Source organism: Delphinapterus leucas, chromosome 6, assembly GCF_059928025.1.
Source record: "Delphinapterus leucas isolate spDelLeu-1000000601 "Yukka" chromosome 6, BTC_Dleu_Yukka2, whole genome shotgun sequence".
NCBI lineage: Eukaryota > Metazoa > Chordata > Mammalia > Artiodactyla > Monodontidae > Delphinapterus > Delphinapterus leucas.
In genome coordinates this window covers 23,568,992-23,584,236 of record NC_143134.1, presented here as the reverse complement: position 1 = coordinate 23,584,236, position 15,245 = coordinate 23,568,992, and the positions used below count along the sequence as shown (strand labels likewise).

Sequence of the window (15,245 nt, the reverse complement as noted above, 5' to 3'; positions counted from 1 at the left end):
CTCCCTGCCGCAGGCTTCCTCCCGTCTGTCCCCTGTCGCTGTGCCTCCTCCCACCCGCTGCCCCTCCGTGGCCTGGCTGCTCCGGACATGGCCGTCCTGCATGTGTGTCCCGCTGCCCCCCAACCCCGTGCTGCCCGTGGACCCCCCTCGGAGCCGGGCCTGGTTTTCACTGCTCTCCCTCCCTGGCCCCCGCCCTCCACCCGCACCCCTTGGTCCCTTTTCTCCTTCTCTCTCTCGTTTCAGAAAAGAGGCCAGCTCTGCAGCCCCCCCGGGGACGGCCCCACCAGCTCAAATTCCGAGTGCAGAAAAGAAACCGGACCCCCCAGTGAGGCCCGCCTGGCCTCCCGGACCCTTTGTTACTCAGGAACCTCACCTTGGACGGAATGGGCTGGGGGCTCTGCTGCCGCCCACCCCGACCTCCGCTCTGCCATGCCGGCCTGGCTCCCTCCGGCCGGACAGAACTGGTGCTCTCCTCGCCCCCGCCCCCGCTCACGTGGACAGGGGACCCTCCCTGCCTCCCGCCCCTCCCATTTTGATGGTGTCTGTGACATTTCCTGTTGTGAAGTAAAAGAGGGACCCCTGCGTCCTGCTCCTTTCTCTTGCAGTCTGCTTGTCCATGTGTCTATTTTTCCACTTGTCCGTCTGTCCAGTAAGCAGGTAATGGTAGAGGGTTCCCATGCTGGTCAGCTCCAGACCCCAGCCTCCCTCCGTCCACTTCTCCTTTCTCTCCGCACAGCTGGGCCCCCCTCAGCCACCTCCGCTTGATGCAGTGCCCTGGACCCCCACCATCGCCTTGACCTCCGCTCCCCACCCTGCCTGTGGGGGGGCGGGGGGAGGGCGAGGTGGACGCCCAGCCAGTCCTCCCACTTCCCCTGGGGTGATGCAGCCCTCATCCCTGCATGGACCAGTCTGCCCTTGCTTGTTCCCCCTGCAGACAAGGACGAGTGCTCCAAGGATAACGGCGGCTGCCAGCAAGACTGTGTCAACACCTTCGGCAGCTACGAGTGTCAGTGTCGCAGCGGCTTCGTCCTCCACGACAACAAGCACGACTGCAAGGAAGGTAAGCACTGCCAGAGCCCCCGGGCACCTTCCCCTGCCCACGGCCTGGGGCCTGAAGGACCATGGTTGGGGAGCGGGCTCAGAGGTGCCATCTCCTTCGGCCTCTCTTTGGACTCAAGAAGCTGAGTGACCTCTGAGGTCACCTCATTTTGCCTCCCGCCTAGTGCACGGACCCTCCCCATCCCTCCCGCCCCCCCCCCCAGCAATATCCAAGCCACACACACTTCTGGAGAGGAGGGGCTGCCCCCAGGCCCCATTGTTAGGCTGTTCTGGTAATTAGTGCTCCTTAAAATCCATGTCCAAGTCTTTCTCTTTGTCCGACCTCCCGCTGTCAGGGACGCAAGCTGGGACAGTGGTGAAGAGCACAGACTCTGGTGCCAGGCTCCCAGCCCTACCACTTAGCCAGCCACGTGCCCTTGGGCAGCTGACTTCCTTTCTCCGCACCCGGGTTTGCTCACGAGTGACTCCTGGATGGCACCAGGACCCTCCTCCTAGGGGTGGGGCGCTGTGATGTGCTCCGAGCAGTGCCTGGCTCATAGCAAGCAGTCACGTATGTCACTGTTATCGGTCGCATCTCTGACCCCTGGGGACACCCAGAACAGGGCTGCTGCCTCCCTGACATTGAAGCCCTGCAGATCCTTGGAAACAGCTCTCGGGTCATTGCCCATATCACGTGATACCTCTCTGGATGCAGTACAACCCTGGCCTGCTCCCAGTTGCTGATTCCACTGTGGCCCGTGCCTGCTGGGGATGTACTATCCCAGCAGCACAATGTAGACTCGCCTCTGACACTGAGAGTCTGTGTGCCGTTGGGTGAGTCATTTCGGCCCTCTTAGCTTCAATTGCCTCACCCGTGAGATGGTCCTACGCTTTAGAGCCCTTGCTTTGAGCACTTAGCACAGTGCCTGGCAAATGCCTCTTCTCACCATTACTAGGTGGACAACAAAAGTACCAGCAAATAAACTGCCGACTAGGATAAACAGAGGTGAAGCACCCAACGGACGTCCCAGGGCTTCCATCCCCATCGCTTCAGGCTCTCCAAATATAGAGTACCTGACTCACGGAGCCCCATATCTTTTAGCTATGGGAGACCTTCTTCTGATGTTGTCTAAACTGTATGCCATCTCTGTACTTTCTATGAAAAACAGGGTTTTGCCAAAGAACCCTCAGCATTGACATCAACAAGAGAGCAGGAGCAGGTGTAAACCTCCTGGGAAGATGGCCTGTGTGTAGCTCCGATTCACTTTAGAAGAACTCATCGTTTCTTACTCAAGTGCTAGGCTAGTAACAAAGCAGTATTTCCTGACCCTCTGTGGAGGGTGTAGCTCTGGGCAAAGTTCTGTAGGGGGTTCAAGAGGGTATCCCTCTGCTCCCGAGGAGACTGCAGTGTAGCTGGGGAGAGAAGTGGGCATGGAAGGAGAAATCAGAGGGTGGGGAAAACTGGTGTAAAAATGGGGTGGGGGGCAGTGAGTGTGGACATGGGAAGCTGAAGATGGGTAATGGAAGCAGCTCATAGCTCAAATGTGGAGGCCAGGAGCTCCACCTGCCTCCACCCGGGCCGCTGGGTGGCCTGCGAGGGCACTGCCCCTCTGGACGCTGGCGGCTGTGCATTCATCCCGTGAGCCTCTGACTATAGGCACAGCCGTTCAGCCTGCACCCCACCCACCCGTTTCTCCTCCCCAGTCCAGCAGTGCACTGGCTTTTCCTCAGAGGGACCTGTCAGATTGGATGATAGCGCATAAGGAGCATCAGCCTTGGCGTTTGTGAGGCCATGCTGTTCCGAGGCAGAAGGCAGATTGCAGTGGGACAAGGAGCCATGAGTAGTGAAAACATGGTGTAGCAAGTTTTCTTGAAGACAAGGAGACAGGATGGGTGGTAGCAGGAGGAGAGCGTTGTTTCAGGATGGGCAAAGCGTAGGAAGGGTGCGTGGCCTGGCCGAGCTGGCAGAGGGAGTGAGCGTGGGTAATGTGTGACATGAGGGTCCCCAGATGGTGGGCAGCAATGAGCTCCAGCTCAAGGAAGGAAAATCCATTCCTGCCCAGGAGGAGTGGCACCTTCTCTAAGACAAGGCAGGAGGGAAGGTGAGCGGGGAAGGTGAGTTTGCAGGTAGGGGTTGGGAAATTGAAGTTGTTCATATCTGAGGGCCCTGCTTTTCTCCAGGAGGCAGGAGGTGAGGTGGTCTGCTGGGAGCGGGGCTGGGAGTTGAGGAGAGGGCCGAAGGTTCGGAGCCGTAGCTGAGGAGGTGAGAGATGGAGCTGGTGAAGGACGAATCCAAAGAATATCAAGGGGTGGGGGCCCAGCCACGCTTGGAGACCACGAATGGGGTTTTCCAAGATGGTGTTGCTCAAGCACGGCCCTTGATGAGCAGTTGGGGGTGATGGCCCACATGGTCCAGCTGATAGAGAAGCAAGTCAACCCAGGAGGAAGTGTTGGGAGGAAGTGGAAGGATCAAGGCCATGGAGGCCTCTCTAAAGCTGGAGAGCTGTTAGGGAAAGGGAGGGTCTGAGCGCCCTGGAAGAACGGGAGGTGGCCACTGCGAGGGTGATGTGTTTGTAGCATCGAGAATTGGAGGGTGATGGCGAAGCCTTGGTGGTGAGAGGTGAGAACCCATAGAGCTGAGAAGGTCAGGGGCACGAGGCGTGTGGGTGGACCATCCACGTGTTTGTTGACATCACCTAGGATGGTGGCAGGAGTGGGGTGGAGAGAACTGAGTCAGATGCCAAAGTCTTCTGTGGATATGGAAGCGTGGCAGATCAGAGGATGCCAGCTTCGTGGAGAGCAGAGGTGGTATGGCCAAATGGCCTCAAAGGTCCAGGAGTGTACACAGGGCGCCTGGGAGGGCTGCTTCCATGGATGGTGCCAGGTGAGGTCCAGCTTGGAACCAAGCAGCTAGATTTCCCCGGGCTGGGTGACTGAATGGAAAAGAAGTAACGTGAGCTTTCATTCCATTTCTAAGTGGGGGACAAGAGAAGCAAGAAAGGGGGAGGAGGGGAGGGAGGGGCTTCTTCCTTCCTTTCTTCATAGGGACCATTGGAGCACTGGGGTCCCTGCTGATCTCCTTCCCCTCACTCACCTGTCCACAGCCGGCTGTGACCACAAGGTGACATCCACCAGCGGCACCATCACCAGCCCCAACTGGCCTGACAAATACCCCAGCAAGAAGGAGTGTACCTGGGCCATCTCTAGCACCCCCGGGCACCGGGTCAAGCTGGTAGGATGCCCGCTCCCCACCCCGCTCCTCTGTGCCATCTGCGCATCACCTATTTCCTGTCAGCTCCAAAGCCCCATGTCACTCAGAGCACTGCTCAGGGCCATGCAGGCTGCAGGCTGGTGGCCTGGCATCCACCAGCAGTGGCCACTGCCCTGGTGTCCATGAACTGGGGTCCGGGGGCCTTGGTTTGGTGCCACCTGTTGCCCATGCCTCCTGCCCACGGCCACATAATTCCTAATTCGCTGTCCTCCCTCATGCCCTCCAGACCTTCATGGAGATGGACATCGAGTCCCAGCCTGAGTGTGCCTATGACCACCTGGAGGTGTACGACGGGCGTGACGCCAAGGCCCCCGTCCTGGGCCGCTTCTGCGGGAGCAAGAAGCCCGAGCCCGTCCTGGCCACGGGCAGCCGCATGTTCCTGCGCTTCTACTCTGACAACTCCGTGCAGAGGAAGGGCTTCCAGGCGTCCCACTCCACAGGTGAGCCCACCGCAGGCCAGGGTGGGGGCAGCCGGTGCCCTGTGTGGTCATTTGTCCTGGAGGCATCTGCCGATCCTGGTCTCAAAGGCAAGCCCTGGGCTCCAGTCGGAGGTTTACAGAGAGCTCCTGAAGACACAGACAGACCCAGCCCCTGGCCGGGTGGACAGACAGCATGTCCTGAAGGCCAGACCAGAGGGGCAGAGAGTCAGCCTCCTGGGCCAGGGAGAGGAGGTCCTGATTAGGGGTGCGAAGGTCAGAAAGAAAACAGGGCAGTGACAACAGTGGGTAGAGAACCAGAGATGGGGAGGGAATCCCCTGGAGTCCCCAGAGGTAGGACGCTTGACTGTGCGGTAGGCCACCCACATTCCACCCCCCCAGATTCACGCGTTCATTCATTCCGCAGACATTTGTTAACACGTGGCAGGTACGCGGCAGCATCCTAAGTGCGGGTCACAAAATGAACGAAGCAGGGCTTCCCTGGTGGCGCAGTGGTTGAGAGTCCGCCTGCCGATGCAGGGGACACGGGTTCGTGTCCCGATCCGGGAAGATCCCACATGCCGCGGAGCGGCTGGGCCCGTGAGCCATGGCCGCCGAGCCTGCGCGTCCGGAGCCTGTGCTCCGCAACGGGAGAGGCCACAACAGTGAGAGGCCCGCGTACCGCCAAAAAAAAAAAAAAAAAAAAAATGAACGAAGCAGACAAACCTCTCAGTCCTTGAGGGGTTTACTCTGCATTTACTTGTTCGTTTATTCAACAACCTTCTACTGAGCCCTGGTCCCCTGCAGGAGACTCAGAGGGGCACGGAGAGATGGATCAGGCATAAGCCCTTCCCCCTGCCCACACGGGAACCCACAGCCCAGGGGAGAGATAGGACACGGACAGATAATTACAGCAGGAGACAAAACACGCTAAGGGCCTCGCTCTGGGCGTGAGGTGATGGGTCATTGCAGGCAGGGGACGAGCCCAAGCACAGCCACAACCCCAGACAGCTCTGGGTGTACACAGGTGACCGCAGGTCATTTAGTTTGGCTGGAGCAATGGGCGTGTGAGGACAGCAGTGAACTGGGAATGGTGTGGCTACAGAGAAAGGCTGGAGCCCAGTCCTGTGAGGCCTGGGACATCAGGCCAACGGTGACCGCTGGGGGCTTGGCAGGCTTCTTGTGGGTCTTAAGCTACCTGTTGGGGAGGCCCCAGAGCTGATGGATCCACAGTCCCGCTCCTCCCTTTTAACTCAGCCCCTGACCCAGGCCTCGCCCATCCACTCCCCACCCGTGAGCCCAGGTGTCCTGGAGGCCAGAGGGCATAGGAAGGGGTGGACGGGATGACCCTGCCCTGCCTGCTCTCGTTTGCCCTTCCCAGCACAGGGTCACACACTGGAGGCCCGGAACTCCATCTGGCCCTCAGACCTGCTCTGTTTGGCCCACACTGTGTTTTTTTAAAACGTGAGCCAACGTTTAAAAATTAGGAGTTTTCGCATAAAATCCACGAGTACGTCTTCTCGCTTAAGAATGGGAGCGCAGGCGACATAGGGCCCACATTCTTCCGTGATAGCCATCAGCTGGAGCAAATTAGCAGCAACCTCTTTCAACAAGCGTGCTCTCCCTGGGGCCTCCGCTCAGAGCGGCCTTCCACCCACCACGTCCCCGGGCCTCCGCGGGCATCTCTCCAGAGGGAAAGCCGCAGAGCACTTGTTCCAGGCCAAGGCCTGGGCCGGGTCCAAACCCACCTATCACTAGCCATGTGGCCTCGTCCCAGGGCCTCCATACGGCCAGGAGGCCTGAATATGGGGAGGGACAGTGCCTGGGCCACAGCCGTGCTCAGGGTGGGGTGGCTGATCTTGTGTCCCCCTCCCCCCTCAGAGTGTGGAGGCCAGGTGCAGGCAGAGGTGAAGACCAAGGACCTTTACTCCCACGCCCAGTTTGGCGACAACAACTACCCCGGGGGCGTGGACTGCGAGTGGGTCATCGTGGCCGAGGAAGGCTATGGCGTGGAGCTGGTGTTCCAGACCTTCGAGGTAGAGGAGGAGGCCGACTGCGGCTACGATTACATGGAGCTCTTCGACGGCTACGACAGCACGGCCCCCAGACTGGGGCGCTACTGCGGCTCCGGGGTGAGACCCGCCACCCCTCACCCCAGCGCAGGGACCCAGCGCCTCTGCAGGCCTGGGGTCCCGGCGTGGGGGACAGCCCCTGCCTGGCACGTTGTAGGAGCCAGAGACCTACAAAGTGGGTGGTCGCTCACAGAGGCCCGCCCCGCCCTGGGCCATCCCCACCCAGGAAACCAGGTCCTTTCTGGTCAACACAGAGGTTCCTGCAGCCTCTGGGATAGGCCCTGCCCTGACCCAAGCCTGCTCAGCACCAGTTTGGTTGGGTCTCCAAGGTAGTTTGCATCTGGAGAGGAGGATGGAGTTCCCTCTGCCCTCTGATTCCCTCGTCCCAGTCCAAAGGCAGCTGACCAGGGCCCAGAATGAGGGCAGAGGTTGGGGCAGGAGCCAGAGACTAGGACTGAGCTGAGTCGTGCTAGGCAGTCGTTCTGGCGGAGCCATAACAATACCCTCATCTCTTCCACTGCCCGTTTCTCTTCTTGGTGAAAGGCCAGCTGGTCCCAAAGCGTACTGATGCCGCTGTCCGAGCGGATACTGAATATTACTTCTTGGTCCATAAAATGGCACTTTCAGAGGCAGTGGGCAAAAGTTTGCTTGATGCGGTTTTGACTAAGGCCACAGGAAAACCGCAGAGGTGGGTTTATTTTCCTCCAGGCAGAGCTTGTGAGTTCTTTTGTTTTTTTTCTTTTTCTTTTCTTTTTAATCCTCTCCTCCTTCAGTGAATGCCGTCTTCCCCTCGCCATTCCACACACACACACACACTTTTGCACATGTACTCACACTCATAGGCACACTCAGACCCGCCCTCCTTCCCATCACTTCCCTGGTCCCCTGCCTCTCTCGTGGCCGTGCTGCAGGGCTGCCTGGGTGCCCCAGGAAGGGTTAAACTTCCCAGGAGCAGCAGTAGCTGCTGAACCCGGCACTGGCCGGTGGAGTATCCCCTTAGGAGCAGAGCTTCAGCCTTTGTCAACTGGCGAGGGCCAGGCAGGGCTGGGACAGGGTGGAGAGCTGGGGAAGCGGAGCACACAGCCCCCCTGCCTGCCTGGCTCAGCCGCTCCAGGATCCCCAGGCGACCAAGCTAGTGCCCCCTCCCCACCTGGCTGTGACTCCCTTGATCTGACACCTTTGGGTGAGTCACACACCAAATTGGGTGTCCCCAGGTGGCGTCTTCCAAAGACTTCCATCAGGCTGGAGCAAACGGGAGGGGACCTGGGGAAGGAACCCAGTTCCGTCAGGGCTTCCTGGCATGGTTGCTGGAAATGTCCCCAAGGTTTTCGGAGGGCTTTGAGGGCCAGGGCCTCTTCGTGCTGATGCTCTGTGGGTGGCTGTCATGCTGAGGGCCTGCACACACAGGTGAGGAGGGGCTTGCAGGCGCCTAGGAAGGGGCATCACCCGGAGCTGACCATGGCCAGCATCGGGGGAGGGCAGGAGCGTGGTGGCCGAGTCCGGGTCTGGGGGACCCAGCTGTCCTGTCTTCTCCAAGAGACAGCCGGGACAGCAACAAGGCGGCCACTCAGACAAGCTGCTCCCTTTCCCGGCTATCCTCTTTTTGTTCCTGCCACCAGCCCTTCTAGGCTTGGAGAGCAGAGAGCTTCTGAGAGAAGCCAGGCCCAGCCGGGGGCAGTGCCTTGCCTAAGACTTCACAGCTAACTAGTTAGTAGCAGCGCTGGGTGTGGAATGAAAGTGTAACTCTGCACTTAAGACAAGCTCCTCTACCCCCTGCTACCTCCCCTCCTCCAGGCACCCCATTAAACCCCTGCTCCCAAGAATCCTCCTCCTGCTTCAAGGCGCTGGGGGAATCTGGCGGAAGTCGGGAGCTGCCTGCCTTCCTTATAGCTGGGGAGCTCGGGGAGGGAAACAGCAGCCCTGCCCCGGTCCTCAGTCTCATGCCCACCCCTTTCCTCTGTCAGCCTCCCGAGGAGGTGTACTCGGCGGGAGATTCTGTCCTGGTGAAATTCCACTCGGATGACACCATTACCAAAAAAGGCTTCCACCTGCGATACACCAGCACGAAGTTCCAGGACACGCTGCACAGCAGGAAGTGACCACTGCCCTCACACGGCGGGGACGGGAGGCCCGCTGCCCTCAGTCAACTGAGCCGGACAGCGGGGGCTGGGCAGAAGGCGGGACCCCGTCCCCGTCCCCCAGGTGCCAGGACCTGCGGGCCAATGGTCCAGGTGAGGCAGGGCACTGGACTCCTACATGAGCCACTGCCCCACGATCCCTTCCTCCCTTGCCCCCGCCAGGAGTGAAGGGCCAGGGCCAGGGAGCCAGAGCTTTCCCTGAGACACTTGAAGTGGCCATTCCTCTCTGGGGGCCCAGCCCGGTGGGAGAGGGTCTGTCACCGGGACCCGCCCACCTTCCCTGCCCGTCTCTACACGCTGTATTGTGTATGGCCGGTAGCATATCTTCATTGTAATGTACATTTCCCACCCCTTCTCCAACCCCGATTTGGTTTTATTTTAAGCCTCCACTTCCCCCTGTTTCCTGGGGCGTGAGTTTCCATACATGTCCCACAGGAGCCAGGGTGGGAGGATGAAGGGGAGGGAGTGGGGCAGCAAGACAGGGCTTCTCTCAGGCCCAGTGGCTGGTCGGCCACACCAGGGCACCCCAGCCAATAAACCGAAAGTGTTACAGCCAGTATCCCGTGCCGGATGCTGTCTGGGGTATGGGGGCGGCGGGCGTGGGGTGGCTCGTCTCACTCCAGATGCGCAGGCTTGCTGTGTCTGGGGCCGGCCCCCAGCCAGGACACCTGGCCTCACTGGCTGCCCTTCCTTCCGTCAATTCCAGGGCCCCAGAGGGTGGGATTTCACGGTCAGGCACACACAGATACGCCTCGCACACTTCAGCCTGCAGGCGCCCCATGTACACACACTGCTCGAGGCTCTCCCACACAGCTGAAGGGGTGGGACATTCTGCAAACAGGCTGTTCGGTGGGGAGGGAGGAGATATGTAAAAGGGGATGGCGTGTGTCTGTCCATCCAGTGTCCATCCGGGTCTTCTGTCTCTGGGTCTGGGTGTCGGGCTAGGGGAGCCCACCAGGACCCAGAACACCAGCACCAGCCAGAACAGATCCACCAGCTGGCCCCCAGTGCCTGCCCTCCTGAAGGTCGGACCCCGAGTGCTGGCCCCTCGGATCCTTCTCTCCTCGGTGAAACAAGAGCCAGATGCTCGGCAGCCACTGAGCGAACACTGCAGCTCTGGCCTCCTCTCCCAAGGGGACCCATGGCTGTGTCTTGTCTGGCTTCTTCCTTCCTGCCATTGCCTTCTCCCTGTCCAGGCAATAGTGAGGCACAGACCTGTCTCCCTGAGGCCAGGTGGAGAGAAACTACATCCCCGCTCCTTCCCTTCAAAGGAGCCTCTCTCTACCCTTTCTCTCCGTGGATCTCACAGGGAAAGAAAGCCCAGAGAGGACCCAGGTTCTCTGCCTGGACTGGCCACTCCCAGATTCCAGAGCGAGCAGGCAGCCTGTTTCAAGCCCTGGGGCTCCCCGAGAGCCTTCGGGGGACCGTAGGTCTTTTACTGGCCCCAAACTCCTTCCCATTGCAGAGGGAGATGTTGTGCCAGCTGCTGTCTGGACTATGTGGGGGGACCTACCCCCAGGGAGCAATGCGGCACGGTGCATCCCGTATTGGTCCTTTAGGCAGAAAGCAGCAGTGGAAACCAGACACATGGCTAGTATCTGATGTGCATGCAGGACCAGCTCCCATGGTCAGGCTGCAGCCTTCTCTCCTAGTCCTGAGCGCAGGTGAGGGAGTCGGTGCTGGCCGGAGGGCCAGCGAGGTCACAGGCTGTGATGTCACGGCCACCCCTCCACCTCCTCTGACCAAACTGCTCAGGACAGCTCAGAGGGCCGTGAACAGAATAGAAAAACTCCCAAACCATTGGAGCCGCCCAGGCATCTCATCTGGACACTTTGCCAACAAACTTGGCCTCAGCTCCATGGCAGAATTTGTAGTCAGTGGTCACAGCTCTCCTCACCAGCACTGCAGGTTCCTCTGAAGCTCAGAGCCAGTTGACAAGCCACATGTGCCAAGAGAGTCAGGATCACAGCCCCGTCCAGACTGCGGGACTGCGGCCCAAGAGAGTACCCAGTCCTCCCCGACCCAGGTTAGGGCCCTTGTGAACAGCAACGGCACAGCCGGAGGCAGCTCAGGACTGACCCATGCAGCCACCCTGGGCACCCGTCCCAAGACTCCATCACCACCATAGACTCGGGCCCCTCTAACGACTCAGGGGCCCGTGCTGGTGGGCCCTGCCAGTCTTCCCTGGGCCCACCTTCCCAGAGGCTGCCTCTGGGCGCTGCAGGCTGATCAGGAGCTGGCTGCAGGCCATTGATACACATCCCAGAAGTTAATGAATGTGTTCTCCAGACCCGGCCTACCCTCACCTTCTGCCTACTTCAGGCTTCTAGACTAGATGAACTCCAGCGCAGCTGCCCAGCCAGTCAGGTGATTCCACGTCAGAGGACGGAACCCTTCCTCGTCCAACTGTCTCCAAGTCCCTGAGGTTTCCTGGGTCCTGAGTGTGCGGCCAGCAGCAGAAAAGCTAGGATGGACCTGCCCCAGACTGCGCTCCCAACCTGGTAACCAGGTTAAGATAACCACGTACCCTGGAGCTCCGGCCTCCTCCCTCTGGGCGCACCTCTCTAGCCCTCGGAGGACAGGACACCAGCCCTGGCCTGGCGGTCAGGAGATCTGGCTCTGCCTTGCTTCGCCCTGTGACATTGACCAACTGTCCCCTCCCTGGGCCTCTGTTCCCCAGCCTATCACCTTTCCCCAGCAACCCTTCCTGTTGGGGTCTAGTCTCCAAGAGCCAGAGGGCAGGGACACGCTCCTGAGGTACCTGGGGGCTTCCAGGGCCAACTGTTGGCTCAACTGTAAAAGAAAGAAGGTTGGATGCCCTGCACTGCCCCCTCACTCCTTTTTATCCCTCCCCCTCTCCCTTACCCCACATTCTTCTCAGTAGGTCGTGAGAAGGTTATAAGCTTGAATGCAACACAGCCAGTTTGGGACTTCCCTGGCAGTCCGGTGGTTAAGACTCCGCGCTTCCACTGCAGGGGGCATGGGTTCAATCCCTGGTAGCGGAACTAAGATCCCACATGCTGCGCGGCATGGCCAAAAAAATTTTAAATAAATAAAATAAAAACATAGCCGGTTTTGAATACAAGCTTTCCCATTTGGTGGCTCCGTGCCCCTTGGTGAGACATTTAACTGCTCTGAACCTTGGTTTCTTCATCTAGATACAGAGGATGATAGCACAGTGTTTCAAGAAAGGAAGAGATAGACTTTGGAAGGAGCCTGTCACAGCGCCTGGATAATAGGCTCTCTGTAAATGGGCCTTCTTTTCCTGTCATCTGCCAAACAATTCTCCAGTTCCTGGATGAAGCTCTTCCTATGCCAAAAGGAAACTTCTGGGTTCACCAGTTTCCAGTCGTGCGTTAGGAGTTTAGCGCAGAACTACATGTGCCAGAGAGGGCAATGCTTAACCCACAGCAAGGCGGGGCTTGCGGGGCAGCGGGGGACATATTTCTGGCTAGCTGGTAGCCTTGGTAGCCTTTCTGGGCACCTCCCAAGTCACACCCTGTGCTTGACTGTCCCTACACACAAAGCTGATTCTAGAATATGTGAAAAGATTTGCTGCCCCAGTTTGCAAAAATAGTATTGCCTGACTTGGGGAGAGGAGTAAGGAGGGGAGAAGGAGGCCAGATGTTTTCCCCTGAGAGAAGGCCCACCCCCTCACTGACCAGCCTGCTTCTCCTGCTGCAGCCCCCTCCCAGCCTCCCAGCCCTCCCCTCCCCCATCCCAGGAACATCTGGTTCCAATCTCTTCCAGATGCTGTGGCCAAGCTGTTTTATGGCCAATCACCTCAGCTCAGCTTCCTGAAGGCCTTCCTCCATTTCGGGGAATGGTCCCTCCTCGTCCCTTTCCTTGGGACCTTGGCCACCTCTTTTCCTAACATGGAGAAGAGACACATATCGAAGCCAAACGAAACTGTGAGGGTCCTCAGAACTGGCACCTTCCTTCCCACTTCCTTGGGTGGGGGGGGGCCTGTCATCCAGCCAGGATTAAAAGAAAGATGCTGTCCCAGAAGGAAAGGAATGGATAGGGAAGTATGGGTGTGTGTGTGTGTGTGAGTGAGGTATGAGTGTATGAGGCTGTGCCTATATATTGGGTGTGTCTGTGTTTGTGTCTGCACAGCAAAATACCCCACTGTAACCTGGAAGTGCCCCTTGGTGGCCACCACCTCATTTTCCCTCCCTGCCTGCACTAGCTAACTCGGGGCCCCTCTGCTGGACAGTGGCAGCTGCAGCCCAAGGTTGTCCCTTACCTTGCAGCTCTCTGTGGCCGCCAAAGCTGTCTTCCATATCCAGCCCAGGGAGGCGGTGTGTGTGTGTGTGTGTGTGTGTGTTTATGCACACATAGACCTCTCTCCCTCCGCCAGGTCAGATTAGAGGGACACAGGCCAGAAGGGACCCCAGGGCAGACTCTGGCAGATGCCCTGACCCAGCTCTATCTGACAGGTGCCTGGAGCTGCCCAGGGCTGGCCGAGTGCCGGAGAGCAGCCATCTGGAGAGAGGAAGGAGGGGCAGGCTCTCTGGAGGAAACCTGTATGCAGCGCCCCCCCCACCTCAACTGGCTCCTTTGTCCCCCACTAAGAGGACCCTGGGAGTCAATCTCTCCTCCTAAGAAACCCAGAAGGGTTTTGCAAAAGGAAGATTGAAGCCTGTGCCTCTGGGGGACTCTGAAAACCCTTCAGCTGGTGCTGGGAGGTGGTCCTGCCCAGAGGTGGAAGGATGGACCCTGGAGGTCACCCCCCATCCTTAGAATCCTGGACTCCAAATATTCCCCACTACTCCTTCAAAATAAGCTTCCTTGGCATTTTTGGCTCCACAGCCCCCCCTGGTGTTATTCCGGAACTAGGCATGGCCATGGTCCCCCAGAAGCTCTGTGGAGACCCTTGGGTGGGCCACTGTGTCTGAGACCTGCCCCGCCCGTGTCTTACTGTCCCAGGTGGTCCCTGGCATACACTGGGGAGACAGGGCAGTGAAATGGAAGGATTCTAGCTTCTGAATCAAATCCTGGGCATTGTTGCCTACTGGCTGTAAGACACGGGCAAGCCTTTTAACCTCTTTGTGCCTCAGTTTCTTCATCTGTTAAATGGGAATCATACGGTGCAGGGACATTGCGAAGACTAAAGGAGCTGATGTGCGTGAAAGCACCTGGCTGGATGCCTGGCACGTAGTAGGCCCTCAGGAAGTGGCATTTGACCTTCAGCTTTCCTTCCTAGTGCAAGGAGGCTGTGCCCCAAGCTTTGGATGACACATATTCATTTGGCCCTGAGCCAGGCAGTGTCAGGGAGGTGACTCTGTTTTTTCCGGAGCTTTTCCACTCCAGCAGAGGATCATTTTAATAAGTCCATAATAATAGACGCAGAGGTGACTCAGATCTGCAAACGAGGAGCCCTGCTGGGGAGCGGACACTCAGGCTCTGGGGGAGGGAAATTCAGTGACATCTGAGTCCGATGCAGTGGTAGACTGCTGCAGTGGGAAGGGCTCCAAACAGGGGGACTGTGGACCTCGGCTAGGCCTCCAGATTGCTACAGGTTGTCCCCTAGGAGGCCTCAGTTTCCCCATCTGCAGAGTGCATGGTAGTGCCAAATTGACCTCCAAAGTCCTTTCCAAGCTGGAGATGTGGCTCTGCTTTCGGAGCCCTGCCTCTCACAGTGAGATGTGGAACAAACTTGATGGTTCCAGGTGGCCTGTCCTGGGGGGCATCCTCATTGGAGCTCTTCTGTGACTATACAGCTTGCCCACCCCACCCCTCCCAGAGCCCAAGGAGAGGCGGGGCTCTCAGGCCATGGTGGTTTATTGATGCACATCGCAAGCACAGCACACAGGCGGGTGTGCCCCCAGCCCAGGGCAAACACGAGGCCAGGGGAGGGCAGCGGGCCTTTTCCGCTGCCCTCAGCAGAGGGGAAAGGGCCTGGGGCCCACGTCCTCTCCTCCATGCATCTCCCACGGCCCCCAGCCCTGATCCATGCCACGGAGACAGCTGACCACACCACTCCCTGTGGCTACAGAAGAGGCAACCAGCTGTCCCATCTGCCCACTCACTGAGATATGGCCTTGTTGGCCTGCTGCCCACTTCTGTCCTTCATCGCAGAAATTCGGCTGTCACCTTGGGGGCTGCTTCCCACCACCTGACATCACCTCTGGCATCCCCCAAACAGCTGCCTGCCTTAATTGACACCTCTCCCCGTCACCCCACGCAGTCTGCTTGTCCCCAGGGTCCACTCTCACCACTCCCATGACCCGTACAAAAGTAGGAAAGAGGTGAAAACGTTGAGTGGCCCAAGAAAGACCTCACCAAGAACTCCCCAGGGAAGGGCCTC

At 58.8% G+C, this 15,245-nt stretch overlaps 1 protein-coding gene across 2 annotated transcripts in view; it reads left to right on the top strand.

The window, feature by feature from the left end:
• Positions 1 to 12,024, top strand: part of BMP1 (bone morphogenetic protein 1) — a 42,700-nt gene extending 30,676 nt beyond the window's left edge. The window contains exons 16-20 of one of the 2 annotated variants that reach the window (XM_022562861.3): positions 935 to 1,060; positions 4,143 to 4,270; positions 4,536 to 4,749; positions 6,607 to 6,857; positions 8,762 to 12,024. In XM_022562861.3, the coding sequence (XP_022418569.1) occupies positions 935 to 1,060; positions 4,143 to 4,270; positions 4,536 to 4,749; positions 6,607 to 6,857; positions 8,762 to 8,896 (854 nt within the window). In that variant the 3' untranslated portion in view covers positions 8,897 to 12,024. The other variant, XM_022562862.3, reaches the window with a different exon arrangement.
• Positions 12,025 to 15,245: the final 3,221 nt, after the last annotated feature.